This window comes from Rattus norvegicus, chromosome 11, assembly GCF_036323735.1.
Source record: "Rattus norvegicus strain BN/NHsdMcwi chromosome 11, GRCr8, whole genome shotgun sequence".
Classification (NCBI taxonomy): Eukaryota; Metazoa; Chordata; class Mammalia; order Rodentia; family Muridae; genus Rattus; species Rattus norvegicus.
The window spans coordinates 65,252,470-65,274,576 of NC_086029.1; the positions used below are offsets into that span (position 1 = coordinate 65,252,470).

Here is a 22,107-nt window from a genome sequence, read left to right on the forward strand (position 1 = left end):
AGCAATGAATAGCCTAGTAAGAGCACCAGTGGAAGGGGAAGCCCTGGGTCCTGCTAAGACTGGACCCCCAGTGAACAGGATTCTTGGAGGGAGGGCGGTAATGGGGGGGGGATGGGGAGGGGAACACCCATATAGAAGGGGAGAGAGAGAGAGATTAGGAGGATGTTGGCATGGAAACTGGGAAAGGGAATAACATTTGAAATGTAAATAATAAATACCTAATTTAATAAAGATGAAAAAAAAAAAAAAAAGGAAGACTCAGCCAGGCTTTGCAGACGATCATGCTTGAAGGCTGTTAAACAATATTTAACTTGCACATTAGCTAACTATGCTGAACTGGTACCAATTAAATCCCCTCACACTGATAACCATAGTAAAAGGATGTCTTGGAATAATAATAATAATAATAATAATAATAATAATAATAATAGCACTGATTGCTCTTCCAGAGGTCCTGAGTTCAACCACATAGTGGCTCAAAACCATCTGTAATAAGATCTTAGCCCTCTTCGGGTGTGTCTACAATATATTTAGATATAATAAATAAATCTTTTTGGTGTCTGTTCAGTCTTTTTCTGCGCCAGTAAGTTAAAGGCATTCACCATTTTCTTATTTATAGCAGGTTCAGTGGATCTGATTTTATGTTGAGATCTTTGTAGTTGAATTTTGTAGTGTGTCCAGATCTTCTTGGCTTCTTCTATGTATAGCTACCCAGATTGACCAGCACCATTTGTTGAAGATTCTTTTTCTAGGATGTTCTGGCTTCCTTATCAAAAATCAGTTATTTATAGTGTGGATTCATGTCTGAGTCTTTAATATAGATTCCACTGATCAGTGTTTTTGTGCCAATATTATTACTACAGCTCTGAAGTACAATCTGAAATTGGGGACAGTGATACCTATACAGTTCTTATATTAGTTGTGACTATTTCTGCTATGCTGGGTATATTGTTTCCATATGAAACTGAAAACTGTCCTTTCAAGATCTGTGAAGATTGTGTTAAAATGATGATGAGACTGCTTTTAGTTGTATGGCCTTTTACTATATTAATCCCGTTGATCCTTGAGCATGAGAATATGTTCTATGTTCTAATATCTTCTTCAATTTCTTTTAATGACTTAATTTTTTTTATCAGACAAGTCTTTTACTTACTTGGTTAGAGTTACCCCAAGATATTTTGTTATTCGAGGTTATTGTAAAGCATGTTGTTTCTCGAAGTTCACTGTTTGTCATTTGTGTATGAGTTATTGATTCTTGTGCGTTAATTTTGTATCCAACCATTTTCTTACAGTGTTTATTAGCTGTAGTTCCAAGTCACTTGTGTCACTATTATATTATCTAAGATATTTTGACTTCTTCCTTTCCAATTTGCATTTCCTTGTCCTTCAATTTTCTTAGTGCTCTAGCAAAGACTTCAAGTACTATACTGAACAGGTATAGAGAAAGTGGACAACCTTGCTGATTACTGATTTAGTGGAATTGCTTTGAGTTTTCCTCCATTTATGTTGATGTTGCCATAGGTTTGCTATAAGCTGCCTTTATTATGTTGAGATATATCCTAATCTCTCCAGGACTTTTACCATGAAGGGATCTTCAATTCTGTCAAAGTAATTTTCAACATCTAATGACATGATCAAGTGATTTTTGTCTTTCAATTTGTTTATGTGGTGTATTACATTTATCTATTAAGTAGATAAATGCTGACATTAAAAAGTAAGGGAAAACTGGTAACCATCAGTTTAATAACTGATTTAGTTAAAAAACTAGAAACAAAAAATTAATGTAAATATATAAAAACTGCAAGAGAAAAAAGGTATTGGCTGACTCTGCCTACAACTTAGTACTCCCAAATCACGGTATAAAAACTACTCTGCATCACAAGCAAATACACAAATATATTGTCGATAAGAGAGATTTTCCATTTATCTACTTAATACAGATATAGTAAAAACTATATGTGAATTTACGTACATATGGACAACATATATAGTCAACTATAACATAAATGATGATGTGATAAATGGTTCTACAGAAGTAAGGTTTGCATTCTATATTGCAATATCAGTGTCTTAGGGTTTCATTGCTGTGAATATATACCATGAGCACAACTATTATAAAGGAAAATATTTAATAGGGAGGTAGTCTACAGTTTCAGAGGTCCTGTCCATTATCATCATGGTGGGAAAGCTGGTGGGTTACAGGTGAGCATGTTGTTGGAGAAGGAGTTGAGAGGACAACATCTTAATCCAAAGGCAGGAGACTGTGCCATGCTGGGCATAGGTTGATCCAATCTGCCTCCACAGTGACACACTTCCTCCAACAAGGAACAACTCCTACTCCAATAAGTATACACCTAATAGCGCCACTTCCTATGGCCAAGCATTCAAACATATGAGTCTATGAGGGCCATTTCTATTCAAGTCACCATACTGAGTTACAATATTAAACTCTTAAGTGGAAAATAAAATTATAATAAATTATGAGAACTGAGTAAGAAGTCAGTCCTAGTTATACAGTATTTACAAGTCATGCATTTTATATATAAATACCAAAAGTAGATTATACCAAGCAATATAGGCCAAGAAAAAAATACAAAAATTAAGTATCAATTATTAGTAAACAAAACAGATCACAGAAAGATTCCCAAACAGATTTCTTAGTGGTTAAATTCAACATTTAATAGCAAATCATTGACAGTTTTGTGAATAAGGTTTACTAGAACCCAGCCGGGAATATTTACTTGCATAGTGTCCAAGGCTTCCTTTTTGCTACTATTGCAGAGTTTAATAATTGTGACTTGTGACTCTGTCTGCTACATCCTAAAATAAAAAACTTAACCTATGATACAATTTCCTTCAAATCATCAGATAATCATTATGACATTAAGACCCAAAGAAACACTAATCTGATTCCTTTTTAAGATATGGCATTAACCCTCCATCTTTATACTCACACAAAATTAAGCAGCAGAGAATAAACTTTAACCAATCAAGTTTTAAGAGCACTGTCTTAGTTAGGCTTTCTATCGCTGTGAAGAGACATCATGACCACAGCAACTCATATAGAAAAACATTTAATTGGGGCTCTCTCACAGCTTCAGAGGTTTATTCCATTATCATCATGGTAGGAAGGATTGCAGCGTGCAAACAGACAAGGTGTTGGCGAAGGAGCTGAGATTCTACATCAGGATTTGCAAGCAGCAGGAAGAGACCCTGAGCCATTGGCCTGGCTTGAGCATCTGAGATCTCAAAAGCCACCCAGGGACACATTTTGTTCAACAATACCACACCTACACCAACAAGGTGTAGTAGTAATAGTCCCTGAGCCTATAGAGCCATTTTTATGCAAACTACAAGTATTTGTTCAAATTGTTATGTATAAATAGTAAAAGGAAATATAATAGTTACGTGTTTTAGAAAATATGTCACAAAAATTATGCAGATGTGTATAAAACTAGTAATTAATTTCTTGTTTTGATTTTTTATCTGGGCTATGGTATACATATTTTAAATCCTCAACTATGGTAAAATAGTATGAACCTGATTAAATCTTTTTTAGAAAAGTGTGTATGTGTGTATGTGTGTATGTGTGTATGTATGTATGTATGTATGTATGTATGTATGTATGTATGTATGTATATGTGTATATACATTAACACACACACACAAAATTTGGTTTCAAAATTTGAGATACACAGAACCAGAAAGAAAATACATATTATAAAATGTAGCTAACTCCTATTCTGTCAACCTCCAACTTTAATCCTTATGTAAAATAAGACCTCTCTGTATAGCTGGGTTAGCCTTGAACTTATCATCCACCTGTCTCTCTCTGCTTTCAAAGTGTGAGAGTTGAAGGCACACATCACTTTGCCTAGCTATAAAGCTTCATTTATAAATAAGGTACTAAGAGGAAATAACACTTGACAATTAAATAATAACTATAAAAAGGTCCTGTAGTGAGTTATTTATATAGTATTCACCTTAAAATACTATTTTACTTATCCTGCTTCCTTTATCTGCAATATAATAGCTACATTCAAACTGACTACTTTTGCATGTTTTAGAGCCATTATTAAGTATCATGGAATAAGGGTTACTTGAATACAGCATTTCAGTACCTGAGAACATGATCTGATAACTGGGTCAGGTCGACTAGTATGTAGCCATACTGCAAGTAGAATATGCAGTAGAGACATGGTGGTAAAGAGATACATGATGCAAAACAGAGTGGGAAGACAGATTTCACCAACTCAGACTCATGTGGTATTTAAAACTGATGCATTATTACTTCTATTTTTCAGATAAAAGTTTATCATTGTAAGTGAAACTACAGGAAACAAAATGAACAATTAGGCAAGTTTAACCTGGGTCTCATGGATAGCATTCAACCCAGGATAGCTATGAATGCAGTCCAAAATATTGTAGATGATTTCATATCACAATGTCACGATATTCAGTGGAACAGCTACTAAAACAAGTTAAATATCTAACTTTTCACCTCCACACACCACATTTTAAGGGCTCAACAGAACATGTAACTAATGAGTATTAGGTAGCACACACACAATTCTACAAGGTAACCTGGGGTTACATGTAAGTGTGCACACACCCACACACACAGTGCCTAGAGATGTTGCATATAGTTTTATTTTATTGTCCCTAACACTTCTGATTCATTCACTAATTTCCTCCCTTGTATAAAATAAAATAACTTTTTATTCTGCGTAAACCTGATTGCTGGGATTAAAGGTATGTGCCACCACTGCACTGCTACAGTCCTTAATGCAATCATTAAAATGCAAATATATGATTAATTTTGAAACACAAGTTCATACTTTCTATGATTGAAAGACAGAAGCAAAACTAAGCTCATTGAAATCATATACTGTGGAGAATGCACAGAGGATAGCATAAGGAAATCAAAGCAATACGGATCTAAATACGGATCTAAAATGCCTTCTGAAACACACCACACCTGTGTTTATTTAAATGCAAAGTGCTAAAAGAATTCTCTTGTATGAATACTAAAACAGGGATATATAACTTTTGCTTAAAATTCAATGGCTCAATTGAAAACTATTTATACATTAAATGTGTGTTGTATTACAAGAAATAACATTTCTGATTGATAGAATAGAAATCCAATTACTCTCAAAAGCGATGATGGATTTTTCAACATACAGCATTTTAAGAATAGTTAATTTCTTAATATATACTGATACACTTGTAATCCTAGTGCTTGGGAGGCCAAGACAGGAGATCACTGTGAGTTAAGACATGCATGGGCTCCACAGTGATTTCAGGAGTAGCCTGGAATACAGAGAAAAACTGTATCTTATAAAGCAAACAACAAAATTAAAAAAGAAAAAAAAATAACAAAAAATAAAAACAAAAAGTGAGACAGTTAAAGACCACCTTAGGTTACTGTATAAGATCTTAAAAAAAAAAACAAAAACAAAAAACAAAAAAACAAAACAACAACAACAAAAGCCAAACAAAAGAACTAAAGAAAGTTGCAAATAATTATACACATTTTTAATTTCAGGAGACTATGTTCATTTAATGTAACAAATACTTTTCCATTTTTAAACATTTCTGATAGCTACAGCACTGTTTCCAAATTTAGAGTTTAGGCTAAATATAATTTCATTTTAAATGCAATAATAAAGTTCTTTCAATCTATTTTCTGTTAACTTTAGAGAGAAAGTTCCTTAGTAGTATCAGAACATTTTTATTAGTTGACCTTAATCAATTAATCTCTAAGACTGCTGCATCAAGAAAGTACTTAACAAATATATCAGTGGGTGATGGTGATGACAGTTTTTAACCAATGATAGATCATACTTTTATTACCATAATCCCAAAAGATGATGCAGCCTAGTGACCCTGGATCCCTCATAGTGTGTGTGTCAATTCTAGCAATGGTCACAAAATGAAGAAAGTGCTTAAGAGAACATTTATGTAAATATATTCATGGTTGCTATTAAGTAATCCATGGCTATAATCATAAATGAGACTATGTACGACACATAAGAGTAAACATTAAAAAAAAATAAAAAATTCTATTCTAAAGACCAAGTAAAACATCAATGAAATTATGATTTTACTAAGTTAATAGATAGCGAACAAATGATAATTGTTTTGAAGTCACGATTTCCTCCGTTTCCTCCACCTCCAATATATGAATACAACAAAAGTATCCACATACAAATTCCTCGAAGCCATGATGTTTATATACTAAGATTCACAGTTTCTGGGCTTATTTTTCCACCACTTAAACTGTGGATCATTGCTATCATGTGAGAATGTTTGTTCAGCTCGTCTTGCTGAAGTTTAACCAAGGACTCTTTTTCTTCCAAACGACCTTCTAATTGAGCTTTCTGCATTTCTAGGGAGGAAGCCTAAGGCACAAAGAAGGAATGACAAGAAATAGAAAATAAATAGGTCAGAAAGGTTTTTCATCTGAGAAATGTTAAGTGTCCTTTAAATTTTATTTGTGTCACTTTAGAACAGATTGCATATACATTTTAAATAAATTATATAGTGATTTTAAGACAACATAATTGAAACTTTTAAATAATCTTTTACGTTAATGATAGCAGCCAGTACACAGGAGGCAGGTAGATCTCTGAATATTCAAGGCAAGAGACTGGTCTACATAATGAGTTTCAGGCCAACCAGGGATACAAAATGTGACCTGTTCCACACATGTGCACACACACCAGCTAATATAGCAGTACATTAGCTTTTCTTTTTTTCAAAAATATTACATACTATGTAGTACTTAAAAAACAATTGTTAATACAGATTCTCTCCAAACTGTTATTCTCTCAAGTTTAAAGCTCCTTATGTCACATTTGCTCTACAATAGTTAGTTTTGAAGTTGGGTTAGTCTTACCTTTTTGGTAGTAAATGGGCTACAAAGCAGAATTAATAACTATATCTCCTCATGCAGTCATAATAATATACAAGCAGTAGATTAAAATTTATAATGTATATATCTATTATTTATTATATATAATATATATATATATATATAATTTCAGACTCCATTTTCTCATTGATAAGTTACAAGTGCTAGTATTTTGATATTTATATATGTCAAAGATAATTAAGAAAAAATTAGGAGTTCTTTGCTAATAAAAAGGCTCTAAAGAATAGAAAAATCATGAAAACTTGTGTAAGTAGAGACAAAGCTATCGACCTATATAAAGCTACCAGCACACCACATAAAGACCTATGAGCCCTCGCTATAGTGTCTACATACTTACGAGCTGTTAAGTACACACTTAAAAAATCTTCAATGACTTTAAATAACTAAAATAAAACCAGAAATTAATCTACCCATGTTGACCTTTTCAAAAACTATTTTTTTTCTCATTTTTCTGCAAAGGAAAATTGAGGATTCTTACCTTAATACTCAACTCTTTTCTGATCTGTTCTGTTCTGCTTAATTCTTTTCTAAGGATATCAATGGTTTCCTGCTTATCTTCCTTTTCCTTTTGTAAAACATTAATTTTTTCTTCTTGGGATTTTGATTTTTTATGCAAATCTAAAAACAAACAGTTAACAATACTTATGAAAAAGTTAAGTAGCTAGTATAAAAGAAAATGAGGAAAATCAAATGTCTTCTTGGAAACTTTTTTTTTATATAAAATTTACTGACTCAGAAAAGCAGCTGAAGGGAGGAAGAGATGGCTCAGAAGGTAGAGGCACTTACCATCGCCTGGATGAATCCCGGGAACCTACCCAGGAAAGAAGAGATCTGGCTCTCTTCAGTTATCCTCTACCTCCACATGGGCAGCCCCTATCCCCACCCAAGAGATGTAAAGAATAGACAAATACAATACCTCCACATTCTTTCTTTTGACCAGTATTTTATATAAAACAGTGAGTGTTTATGTCTTTCTCTGTTCTAAATAAGCATTAGGGGTAAGGAGAAGGGAAACACACACAGCTTAAGGGTTACAAGAAATTGGAGATCAAAAATCATGGCAAAAAAATCATGCCTTGCTCTCTATACACTAAGGTAGAAACCAGTAGCGGCCACGAAAGTCATTTCACAGATGACTTTAGAGACTAGTAACTACATTACCCAGTACTGCCACCTGCTGTCAAGTTCAACATTTTATTTTTAAAAGGGTCATCATTTCTTGTAACCCCTACATTGAAATAAAAGACCATATTTGCTACTTGATCACATAAATGAGAACGCTTTTGTAAAGGTTCAAAGAGAAGGGAAACTGTTTAGGAATTTAAAATTTAAAAACTATGAGAAGTTAGGACTTAAGAGATGGTTCAGCAGTTTAAAGCAGACACTGCTTTTTTAGAAAATTTATCCAACACCTCTTCCATTGCCATTTGAACAAGTACATAGTCCCACTACCCATACAGACACGAAGAATAAGAATAATATAAACAAAATCCTTACAATAAATTAGGAAAGTAAGTAGCAGTAATTAACTAAAATAAACAACACTCTGATTTTCTTGAAAAGCTAAATATGCTGAAAACATTTTCAGTGTTTCAAACAAAGCAACTTACTTGATAGTTTACATTCTCTGTCTACTAACTGGCTCTGGACTTCTTTTCTCTGTTCTTCTTTCTCTATCAGCTGAGCAATGGTTCTGAAGTTATGAAAGAAAAATTATTGAACTAAATTATTTGTGCTATTTTTCTCCCAAAAGTATGAAGTAAAAATCATAAGAACTGTAATTACCTATAGATAGGACAAATTTATATTTTAATCTGAAAGAAGAGTTCTATTAGCTATCAATAAAAAACAATATTCTATATATAGAGAATCAGTGTTCTTCCAAAATAACAAATAATTAGAATATAGAACTAAAGGTTTTACTTTTCATTTTGTTGCTTGAGGGACTCGTTCAACTTTTTCACTGTCTCAATGTGTTTATTCAGGGATTCGCAGGTAGTCTGCAAGTCAGCATTCTTTTTTTCCATATCTTCATTTCTAAGAAGACAATGAGAAATGTTAGTGTCGTCACACAGGAAAGCAGTGTGGCCATCTGGAAGTAACTATCACTGTTACAAACCTTTGCTTATGCTCCTCAACTACATACGCAGCTTACAAAAGGAGCTCACAGCATGACTCAATGACAAGGAACACAAATTTCTGTGGCTTTAGGTAAAATGACATGAAATTCCCAATACTTAACTAAAACTTGCTAAAATGACCAACTGTCAGTTTTAATATAAACTGTGACAACTAAGTTGATTCAATCATTTCTTATGCACAGATTTGTGTGTACACAAGAGTATGTCTGTGCCACGGTGTGAGTGTGTGAACGTGTGAGCACACTGACTCACTCCTTCTATCATGAATGTTCTGGGGATCCGACTAGGGCTGCCAGGCTTGGATACGACCTGGTCCATATTGCTGGCCCTCATTTAGTAAAGAACCACAGCAATGTCTCCCTATCAAACACTATTTGTTCTAGGTCATAGTGATCAATCAATGATCGAAACAAAGAAACTTGTTCTTGAGAAGCTTACATCCCAGAGAATCTGTGATTTTATAAATAAATCAGAGAAGTAAATAAAAAATAAAGAGGTTTTTACTTTTCCCAACTTTGCCAATGAGTGTGAGGAATACAGTTCATTTGCTGTACCTTGTAAGATATCATTACTGCCATGTCCGTCATTTTTGTCCTCAGTCAGCCCATGTTCAGGCAGTCTGAAATCTCTTATGAACTACTTATTTAATGGTGTCACATCAAGAAACGTTTTCAAAATCACTTAGGGTTGAGGAAACGTGGCATATTCACTTAGGTTTTAACTTTACCCGGAAACCTCTAATTACCTTTGAACAAGTTCCATGTAGGACTTCGTCAGTATTTCATGTTCCTCAGCCACAGACTCCAACTTCTTACTGTGTTGAAAGAGATGCTCAATATCATTTTGGGCTCTTTCTGACTCGAGCTGTTGGGACTTCAGCAACACACTAAGTTCTTCGTTTTTTCTCTCAACATCTCGTAACATACCCGCGAGTGTTCGTGCCTCAAGAGAAAACGAAACATGCACTTTTCCACCATCACATAAGCATACGTCATATTGTAATGCTTGGATAAAATGTATCACACGGGTGTAGGTAGTTCCACTGCATTATTTTGCCTACTTACAATACAGCCATCATAGCTCAAGTACACTATATGGTGTTGGCACAACATAGCATCACTTTTCAGACTGCATTATTAAATAATACATGCATGTCATATGAGCACACACTAGAACCAATAAATTGTACAACTTAAAAGAGCTACCAAATGTCTATTTCAGCATCTACTGGCTAGAGAAAACTATCCATTTTATATTCTTAGTTCTTCCAAATCTGATTCAGGTATCTGCACATACATAACATACATGAAACTCACATCTAAACACAAAACTGAATCAATTAATTTTTGTATGTGTGAGCATGCTTATGTCTGGGTATATGCACACTATCACATGTGAAGGTCAGAAATTAGCTTGTGGAAATCAGTTTTCACTTTCTACCATATGTGTCCTGGGGACTGAATTTAGCTTATCAGAATTAGTGACTAAGACCTTTACTTACTGCTTCTCACCACCTCAGAAACATGTGTTAGTAACACACTTGTAACTAGTGCTGTGCATGGTTCTCATTTCACAAGTCAAGTTTTCTACTAAGCTGACATGCTTTACTGATACAGTGTACAGACCTCGGTCTCTGCTTGAGTTCTTTGACAGCGATACTGAGCAATCAGTCTGTCAGCTTGTGCAAGAGCCAGGGCCTTTGCTTCCAGGAGGTCTTGTAACCTGCTCTCTTTAGACTAGAAGAAAATCCACCGTTAATGTCCAGGGTTTAGAGAAACACGTGTGAAATGCACATATCAGTATACAGTTAAAATAAGCGTGTACTCACGGCTAAGGTAGAAAGTTTCATCTCATAAACATCCATTATGTCAGATATTCTTATATCATTAATCTGATCCTTTACCTGGTTTTAAGAGAATTCAATTCAGAAAATAATAAATTTAATGAAAGAATGAAAATTTACTTTGTAACTAAATCATTAAAGCTAAAGAGTAGGGGTTGGGGATTTAGCTCAGTGGTAGAGCGCTTGCTTAGCAAGCGCAAGGCCCTGGGTTCGGTCCCCAGCTCCGGAAAAAAGAAAAAAAAAAAAAGCTAAAGAGTAAAATAAAATGTATGTTGTATCAGGTAGGTTACAAATAACTCACTAATTTAGATATCAGAGCAAGGTTCAGTATTAATATGTTGATTTAAAATTGTTTCTTATTCCTGTGGGCAGATAAGAAAGGAGTAGAGTAAGAAATGACCGCTGGCTTTTTATTTGATTTTTTTTTTAATGTTTAATTTTTGAAATTACTTTTCTTTGCAAAATAGCCAGATTTTACTTTTTATGTCAAAGCATAATGTTACAGTGATAAAATCTGCATGTGAAATTGTTTAAGTAAATCTGTAATCAGAGCTGACACTTAGCTGGCTGGTACCAAGCACAAGCCCATTACAGAACTGTTTATCACTCACCATCACTCCAGCCTGAAGTTTCTCTATGAGGTCCTCAATGTTCAATGCAGGGGCATTATCTTTTGAAAGAGGAGGCGTTAAGCACTTTGCTGATGCTGATAAACAGTGATTTAAGGGCTGCAAAGTCATTTTCCTGGGCAGACGCTCAGTTTCTTGCTGTCTGTATACATTGTTTGCTGCTATACTTTCTCCAAGTCTTAATAAGAGTAAGGAAGAAAAATCAATCATAAACACAGAGCAAAAGGCAGAACTGTTACAGAACTATGGTATTATTTGGAATAAATCTTTTTTGGGAACTATAAGTCTCCAAATATACTGGAAATCATCTTCTTGGCAGCCATAATAAAATAAAGTTTGGAGAAACATTCTCAATTTTCCAGAGGGCTCTTTTCTATTTACAATCCTTTATAATGACAATTCCCTGTCTAGTTTGGAGGCATACTAGCACTAGTCAGTGAGTGCGATTATCTGCATCTGCTGTAAGAACAGTTTCTGTATCACTCAGAACAGCCTCTAATCATACATGGTGTCACCTGGTCTCATCTATGCTCTCCTCTGACACCCAATGTCTTCATCGTACTGACTTCTGGTCTGCTCCACTGAAAGCCTATCCTGTTTACCTCTTGAGGCCTTGAAAGAGCTGTTCCTTTTTCTGAAACTCTCCTACCAGACTAGGGTTGGTTCCTTCTTACCACTAAGATCTTGGTTCAAATTTACCTCTCCAGAGGTCTTCATTAATGCCCTATGTAAGTAACATAGTCACTCCTTCCCATAGAGATAGGCATTATATGAACCTTTAATTTTTTAAAGGAATAATATAATAAAATATAATAAGATAGAACAAAAACTAACACATCAGAATTGGACAAAACAAAACAAACAAAAGCAGAAAAGCCCAAGAGAAGTTAAAGAATCAGAGACCAACTCACTCACACACTGAGATCCCACAAAAATACTGAAACCATAACATATTAGCAGAGGACCTGACACAGACTCGTGCAGACCGGTGTGGACCCTGAGCAACTGCCTTAGTTTCTGAGCTCATAGGAGCTTTGATCCTGTTCATTTATAGGGCCTTATTTTCTTGCTGTCCTCCAAAGCCCCTAGCTCTTTTATTCCTTCTGCCTCCCCTTTCCAAGATTCCCTAAGGTCTGAGGGAGGGGTTTAATGGGGAGATCCTGTTTTAGGTCTCTCATACTGTCTGTCTGGCTATGGCTCTCTATTTGTATTTGTCCCATCTGTTGGAGGAGGTAGCTTTTCTGAGCTAAGCAAGGCACTGACCTACAAGTATAGATTGTCACTACGAGTCATTTTATTGCCTTTTTTTTTTTAAAGAACAGTAGCATTTGGTTTTTACCCTAGATCCCTGGGCTATCTATTCTCCCCACTGGCAAGGTTCTAGCCCATCTCCAGATTTCCTCGGTTACCTATAGTTCCTGCAAAGGATTGAGACTTTATGGGCTTTTCACAGTCCACTTTGTCATGTCCATATAAAACCAAATGAGCACTTGCACATGTACACACACTCACACATACACAATAATGATTAATGAAATAATGAAAAATGGAACTATATCTTTAAACAAGGTCAAAGAGGGATATATCAGAAGGCTAAGAGGAAAGAAAAGAGAACTATAATTACATTATAATATCAGAAATAAAAATCTTGCTAAACATATTTGTCAAAATTTTAAATATTTACTAATCCATGTTGGAGGCCTTGAGTTTGCTTTCTCCCTCCACACCACTACCATCAAATAAAGAATGGGATTTTTATTGCATTGATATTGGGCTTGCATTTCATAGTTCTTTAATTTTTAATTTCTGATTACCTCTATGAGTAATTCTACAAAATGTAACCAAAGTCATTTAACAACTGTCAGTCTAGATTAGCAAACTCATCTCTTATATTTAGAGAGTGAAAACAGCACAGACAAGAGAGATGATATTGAAATGAATACTGTGGCTTAGGTGTGATAAAACTATTTACAAAAGAATAGCTTGTTCACTGGCCTGTGTATTGACCTGCAGTTTCAAATTACTCAAGTGATTTTTACAAATTCTATTATATAAATTACTTCAAGCTCTAAAAACTAAATCCTAAGTACAGACTATGGTAATCATTCGGTTTGAAGATTCTCTCCTTCTGATACTCAAACCTAAGCAAAAACCAAAACCAAACCAAACCAAACCAAATAACAACAATCAAACAAACAAAACTCACACCATTTTAAATACACAATGATCTGAGGTTAAATATAGTAAATACTTTTGCCTGGACATCACCTATTGTACTTTATGATAAAACACTCAATATTTCAGAATCCTCTTATTGACCTTTTGCAGTTAAGTTTGAATTCATGCAGTTCTTGGGAATCCTTGGCAAATACATCAGAAAGAAATGTTCTTTCAACAAAAGGAACTAAAACTTCAAGCTTCAGTGTCTAGAATCCCTGTTCAGAAGAGGTGATTAAAAGACAAAACCAGCACGACTAATATATTTAGCATATATGCTGTCTTTGAGAGAGTAAACATTTGGCCTTCTCTGTTAAAGGAATCAAATTTTTAATTATTTGAGAGATTACTGGCAGTTACAATAAAATCTGAAGTTTTTCAATTTACTAATAAGTATGCATGAAGGATAAAAAGAAACACAGCATGACATTCAAACTGCATTAAGAGAGATTGCAGATGATACAACTCACACTAAGGCAGGGAAATCTGGCAGTGGAGCGGCTTCCAGCAGTATTCCCAGTCCAGACTGGACTTGTTCTCTATTATCTGATGTTAAAGCAAAAGCTAAAGGAGTAATCAACCGAGGATCCTAAACAAATCAGAAACAGCAAGTAAGAGGCGGAAAGACCACGCGTACTGCCACGTCTTTAGTCAAAGGTGAGCATATTCAGGAGAATTCCTACTCAATACTTACATGGAGTTACTTTACCACCCTATAGCTATTTATACCATATAACAACCCATATTAATACACTAAAAATATCTACCACCAGGCTTTGATGTTTTAAATAATGCTTCTCCAAACTTACGATTTATATTTTTTGATCAACTTTTATTTTTCAAAATCAAATGGTATTTAGATACTGTTTTATTTCTAATAAAATATAACTTTGGCCAATCATTTCTAAATTAAAGGCATCAAATAAATTATTCAAGTGAATGCAAATCTGAAAATCTATTGACTGAAGCAAGGCACTTCAAAGTCCCTCGTGTCAGTATTTACACTAGTACCAAAGGCTCTAAAATCATCTATTATTAAAAAAAAGAAAAAAAAGAAAAACCCAAAACTAAACACTGAAGTGAAAAAAACCAACCTACTATTGTGTTTTGTATATGCATGTATTATAGAGGTCAGAGGTCTATATTGGATGTCTTTCTCTATTGCTTCCCATCTTATTTATAAACACAAAGTCTCTCACTGTATCTGGAGCTAACCTGTCAGGAGCCATTTTGCCTGATTTTGTGAAAGCCTGACTGTCAGGTAGTCAAGGCAGGCCTGGGTCTACTGGCAGATTTCCTGGCCTGCTGATACACAGAATGATAGGAAGAGATACACTTGAAGCTCAAGGCGAGGGGCTGAATGTTCTGTTAATCTTGGATGAAGGAACAGGAGGCCTCTGAACAGATATCCAATAAAGTATTTAAAGCCTAAGAGAATTAAACTTAGGGCTGCTGCAGTATTCATTGGATAGCCCTCCCAATTTCTAACTTTTGTCTCTGAGTCTACTTTTCTATCTTTCCTATAATCATCCTCACTCCCCACTCAGAGGATTGTTTGACGTTACACTGATAGGACCAGTGCACTAATCAACTGGGTAGACCAGTTAGCCAGAATGCCTCTGGTATCCTGTTGTCTCTGCCTCTCAGTGTTAGAATGTACTCAGATGTACTCTGTCATGTTCGCCTTTTCTGTAGGTTCTGAAGATCTAAATTGTAAACACTTTATACACGGAGCCATTTCCTCATTCCTGACTCAATTTTCTAGAGAAAAAATGTTAATGAAGAAAATATTAATATGTAAAGCCTTTATAATTAAAATGTTAAATGCTTACTTTTACTTAAGTATAAATCAACCTTCAAAACTCTCAAAAAAAAAAAGAAAAATCACTCCACAAGTTCTCCCAGAGTGGAGAATCATTAAATGCTGTCTGTAATAAAGGTACCTGAAGTACAAAAATGGAAAATTACTTACTCAAGCCAATACTGACTAGCAACTAGTTCAGCCAACTAAGAACTAAACCGCTAAAGTATAATGCTCTTATAGTGCACACAAGGCCATTGCCTACAGTTCTGGCTTCTATTCTATTTGAACATTTACCTTTACCCTTTCTAAGCCATGTTATTAAGTTAATTCAGGAAAAAAAATTGCATTTTTGTCAAATGACTTGTATAAGCTATATTAACATGGGTAATAATGAACCCTGTACTAGGCACAGAAAACCAGTTAGTACCAGAATAAAATTCTTGAGCTAAATATTACACAATCAAACTAAAGTCCAGTTCCATTTTCCTCAAAACAAACAAAATATACTGTAGTAGCATAAGATCCTTTTCCTATAAGGAAAGTAGCAGACAGGGACACTTTTTTCTTCTACCTATAAAATCCACCTACTCCACTTAAGCTCAAAACACTTGTGACTGACAAAATGAGATATTCCCTGATTCTTGAAGAACAGATGAGGACTGGTAAGGTAGCCCTGAAAATGAGTACTTATATGGCATGTTTTAAGTTCTGGGTTTGTGGTAGAGAAGGGAGGGAGTAGGAAATAAATTTGTAAACTAAACTTTATAATTGTGCTTTCTCAAAACATCTAGAACTTTTCAGCTACTATCATTAAAACTGGTGAGCTTGCTGTTTTTAGCATATCTTCACTATAATCTATAATCCGTCCCTTTCAGATATGGTCTATCCTCTTATTATATAACCAACTCTGATTAAAACTTAAAGCTAACCTAGAGAAGATGGTCCACTTAGTAAATCTAAGTTTAAAATGGAGAAGCCACAACAAATGTGCTTTTACCCTCTGTATTGGAGAGGCAGAGAAATAGATTCCTGAAGCTCACTAGCCACCACCCTGCCTTTCTTTGTTGGTAAGAATAGTGAAAAGAACTCATGTCAAAAAAAAAAAAAAAAAAAAAAAAAAAAAAAAAAAAAAAAAAAAAAAAGGTGTAGGCCGAAAGAATTACACTCAAAGTCATTCTCAGGCCATCACACATACGCATCTCCCATAGGTCTCAATGCCAATGCTAGCATAAATCAAGAAACCTGCAAGTTCAACATAATGAAAGAAAGGCAGGAAACTATTACTGTCAACATTCTTCACTGAGAACATGGATAAATTTAGATTTAGTTTCTAAGAACTATGTATAACTACATAACACAGAACTGTTAACTTTTTTCTAATGGTCAATTGTATAAAAATACCCCTAAAATGTAAAGTAATATTAAAGTAGAAATACTTATAATATGCTGTCTCAAGAAACAAACAAGAAATCAAGAAATCAAGAAAGGGAAAATTATTAGAAACCAAGGAAGAGGTGCTGGAGATGTTGCCATCTAGAATATAAGATATGGTGACACATTTCAAGCCATATATCCCTAGGATACAGGACAGAGATAGATGGATCCGTCGATAAATAGGTAATCTCCAGGACAGACTTGGACTCAAAGGAAAAAAACAGTAGCAAGCAATTGAAGAGGACACACTAACTTTCCACATGCGTGCATACCCCCCACACCCCCACCCCTATATATACATGTACCACAGGACCATATAAACATACATCACACACACACACACACACACACACACACACACACACACACGGAAGCACACGGTAATAAAATGTGCGAAAAGTCTCAAGTTACCTGAAGGATTTTGTAGAAGCTTACTTCCATACCAGGAACCAACTGCTTAAGTTTGTTCATCAAAATAAGAGTTTTCAAAATTACGTCAGCAGCAAGTTTGCTTTAAAAATAAAAGTGATATTTAAATTAGATAACTGAAAATTGCATATTTTTTTACCTAATACATCTAAATTAAAAATCTAACAAATCTGTTTTTAAAGCATGAAGATTAAGTATTACTTTTAAGAGTTAAAATATAAAAAACTTAATATTTTTAGTATTCAAGTTCCAGGAGGAACAAACTAGTATTGAGTCTAAATTTCAAACCGTTATCTACTTTTAAAAAATCCCAATGTGATTCAAATTCCTGCAGAATGAAGTACAAATCTTAGAATGTAGAAGTACAACTATTAGAATGTGGCTCATATCATTCTTAGTATTTTTAAAAACAAACAAACAAAAAACCCAAAAACCTGAAGTAATCTGTAGGGATCGACTAATACATGACCATGCACTCCTTCTACTTTGCATTTGAAAAAGTTAAAAAAAGGATTGGTGAGATGGCCCAATAGGTAAGGGTATTTTCCACCAAGCCTAGTGACCTCAGCTCAATTCATGGAACTCCCACAGGTTGTCCTGACATTTACACATACTGTGGCCAAGTCAACACACATGCACACACACACACACACACACACACACACACACACACACACACACACACACACACGTACCAGAAAACTTTTACAAGTGAAGATAATTCTTGTTCTTCAAAAATACAACAGCTGACAGCTATGCCATTTATGGAAATGTGAACAAATTATGGTGTCTGGAATTTATCAGGTTCTCAATAAATATTCATTAGGAGGACTTACTCTGGAGAGGAAAGGCATAAATAAACTGCTCGTTACTCTCAGTGAGCGTCTACCTCTAACCAAAGCTATGATGTATGAAGGAGAAGAGCTGTCTTTGTTATTAAGTAGCTTTCAGCAGGGATTGGTTTTCTTGTTTTAAAAAAATCCATTTTGTCATGCTTTTCTCTTTAAAAAATGTAAGATTAAATGAAGCAAAAATTAAATTACCAAGGCAATGTCAAAAGGAAGTTTCCGAAGAGAAATATTCAGGGTTTATAATTTCCCTTTCATATACACAGAAAAATAAAAGCCCAAAAGAATTATAACCTACAGATGTCAAAACCTTTCAGAAGTATACAATCCATAAATTGAATTTTTTATTGAAGAATTAAAAAAGTTTTCCTTTGAGTTAACAAAACATAACCAGGGAGGATTCTTAAATGTGGTAAATACATTTGAGAGTCTGCATTTTGGACCTGAGATACTCACCACAGTTCAGAATCAGCTACCTTTGTTCCAAAGCCCAGGTCAATCTTGCCATATGTGAACTGCTGCTCTATCAGCATGCTGCACTTCATGGTAGTCAGTATTTTCACAACATGCGTTTTCAGAGTGTCATCTCCACACAGAGGTTAGATGTGGTTAAGATACAGACATCCAAGTACTTGGTATACAGTGTGTGCCATACATAACTTATAATATTCAAAATAATTCCAAGTAACTACCTCATCGCTGCAATACAGAGCAATTATTTCAATTGCTTTAAGACATATTATACAAGTGGAATTCCAAAGTATTAAAGTGCCTGGTAAATAGCAAGAAATGGATTCATACAAGTGTCCGACACAAGGTAAATCCACAGAAAGGGTATTTCTTCCCTGGCTGTTTATTTTATTTTATGCTAGCACCGATTACAGTGTTTAAATAGACGCAGTACTGGGAGTTATTTTCTCATGATATATAAATCACTATGAATATCTATCAGAGGAAAAGTTCAAATATGAAATACTTTAAGGTTAAAAAGAGCAACTGTGGGGTTGGGGATTTAGCTCAGTGGTAGAGCGCTTGCCTAGGAAGCACAAGGCTCTGGGTTCGACCCCCAGCTCCGGGAAAAAAAAAAAAAAAAAAAGAGCAACTGTATGCCTCTACAGCGGTGATTTCCAGCCTTGGCTACATGTTAGAAACAGGTGGGTGTGTTAAGTATCACATCATGAAAGCTCTTAGTATTTCCTTATGCACCAGTACATCAACCAAAGACTCACAGGAGCAGTAAATATCAAAACCACAGATTCAGCACAGAGTACACCTTTAAAGCTCAAACTGCTATTTTAGAAATGGTCATGTCTTATTGGGTTGGGAATGCAGTTCAATATATACTACAGTGCTTGATCTACTATTGAGGTCCTGGGTTTGATCCTCTGCAGTAGGCACACGCAAACAAAGATTTATCGAGAAAAAAACAATGAGTTCTAAATGTAGTTAAGCATTGAACATAGAGAAACTGCAGATTTTTTCCCCAATATTCTTGAAACTGTTGGAGTTCAATATCCTTTTCCTGGAGATATACGTGGATATTCATACATGTTTGTGTGCAGGTGTGCACATATAAACATGCATATATGGAGGCCAAAGGACAACCTGCGGTGTCATCCTCAGAACCATAGTCCATCAACTTTGAATAGGGTTTCTCATAAGACTATAGGTCACCCATTAGGCTAGATTGCTGGCCAGCAAACCCCTGGGATCCTTGTCTCTGCAATTCCAGCCCTGAGGTTACAAGCCCACAACATCATGCTTGCCTGATATTTTCATGTGGTAACTGGGGACTGAACTTAAGTCCCTATGCTCACAGGGGAAGTATTTTATTGATTAAACTATCTATCTAGTCCCTCAACACACTATTTCTGATATTAACATGAGGTAATAGACAAATGGGACCTCATAAAACTGCAAAGCTTTTGTAAAGCAAAAGACACTGTCATTGGGACAAAACAGCAACCAACAGATTGGGAAAAGATCTTTACCAATCCTACATCTGATAGAGGCCTAATATCAAAAATATACAAAGAACTCAAGAAGTGAGACACCAGAGAGCCAAATTATCCTATTAAAAAATGGGGTATAGAGCTAAACAAAACATTCTCAGCTGAGAATTATTGAATGGCCAAAAAGCACCTAAAGAAATGTTCTACATCCTTAATCATCAGGGAAATGCAAATCAAAACAACCCTGAGATTCTACCTCACACCAGTCAGAATGGCTAAGATAAAAAACTCAGGTTATAGCAGATGCTGGCAAGGATGTGGAGAAAGAGGAACACTCCTCCAATGTTGGTAGGATTGCAAACTGGTACAACCACTCTGGAAATCAATCTGGAGGTTCTTCAGAAAATTGGACATTGCACTACCTGAGGACCCAGCTATACCTCTCCTGGGCATATACCCAAAAGATGCCCCAACATATAAAAAGGACACGTGCTCCACTATGTTCATAGCAGCCTTATTTATAATAGCCAGAAGCTGGAAAGGACCCAGATGCCCTTCAACAGATGAATGAATTAAAAAAAAAATTTTTGGTACATCTACACAATGGAGTACTACTCAGCTATCAAAAACAATGATTTCATGAAATTCATAGGCAAATGGAATAAACTAGAAAATACCATCCTGAGTGAGGTAACTCGATCACAGAAAAACACACTTGGTATGAACTCATTGATAAGTGGATATTAGCCCAATGCTCGAATTACCCAAGATGCAATCCACAGACCACAGAAAGCTCAAGAAGAAAGATGACCAAAATGCAGATGCTCCCACTCCTTCTTAAAAGGAGGAAATATCCATAGGAGGGGATATGGAAGCAAAGTTTAGAGCAGTGACTCAAGGAATGGTCATTCAGAGCCTGACACACATGTGGCCCATATATATACAGTCACCAAAACTAGATAAGATGGACCAAGCTAAAAAAATGCATGCTGAAAAGGACCAGATAAAGATCTCTCCTGAGAGACACATCCAGAGCATGTCCAATACAGAGGTCAATGCTAGCAGCGAACCACTGAACTGAGAATAGGACCCCCTTGCGGGTAATTAGAGGAAGTATTAAAAGAGTTGAAGGAGCTTGCGACCCCCATAAAAACAACAATGCCAACTAACCAGAGCTTCCAGGGACTAAATCACTACTGAAAGACTACACATGGACTGACCCAGGGCTCCAACTGCATATGTAGCAGAGAATAGCCTTGTTGGGGCACCAAGGGAAGGGGAAGCCCTTGGTCCTGCCAAGGTTGGACCCCAGTGTAGGGGAATATGGGGGGGGGGCAATAAGGGGATGTATAGGGGGAATACCCTTATGGGAGAGGGGGCAGGGGAGGGAATGGGGACTTATGGACAGGAAACCGGGAAGGGGAATAACCTTTGAAATGTAAGTAAAGAAATATATCTAATAAAAAATTAAAAAAAAAAAGAAAAAGAGATTACAAATAGAGAAAAAAACGAGTTTTTATACTTTTATATTATAGTAAAGGATATTTAATAAAACTTCAATGGCTTTGACCATCCTTTCACATTTATTTTTTATTAAGGTCTCATCCAGATTCTGTTCTGTGAACTGAAGCTGATCAAGGATTGTAGGAAGCAGAAGGGTCACAAAACGGTCAGTTGAGGAACAATTACCAGTATCAATGACATCCTAGAAGATAAACCATCAAGTGTAATTAAAAATAAAGATGCAACATGTAACACAAAAATAGTCATGATTGAACTATAATATATTCATCGAATTTTTTTACATTTATTTCAATATTCATTTATCTAAGTCTCCTATTTTAAAACTACATTTTACATTTCACTATTTTAG

At 35.3% G+C, this 22,107-nt stretch overlaps 1 protein-coding gene across 2 annotated transcripts in view; it reads right to left on the minus strand.

Annotated features, from left to right (window-relative positions):
* Positions 1–2,653: 2,653 nt before the first annotated feature.
* The window catches only part of Cip2a (cellular inhibitor of PP2A), a 30,792-nt gene continuing 11,338 nt past the window's right edge, over positions 2,654–22,107 (minus strand). The window contains 12 exon segments of one of the 2 annotated variants that reach the window (NM_001427687.1): positions 2,654–6,404; positions 7,416–7,555; positions 8,548–8,630; positions 8,861–8,974; positions 9,824–10,020; positions 10,704–10,814; positions 10,907–10,981; positions 11,533–11,728; positions 14,238–14,356; positions 17,417–17,516; positions 18,739–18,880; positions 21,780–21,939. In NM_001427687.1, coding sequence (NP_001414616.1) covers positions 6,234–6,404; positions 7,416–7,555; positions 8,548–8,630; positions 8,861–8,974; positions 9,824–10,020; positions 10,704–10,814; positions 10,907–10,981; positions 11,533–11,728; positions 14,238–14,356; positions 17,417–17,516; positions 18,739–18,880; positions 21,780–21,939 — 1,608 coding nt within the window. In that variant the 3' untranslated portion in view covers positions 2,654–6,233. 2 annotated transcript variants of the gene reach the window in all.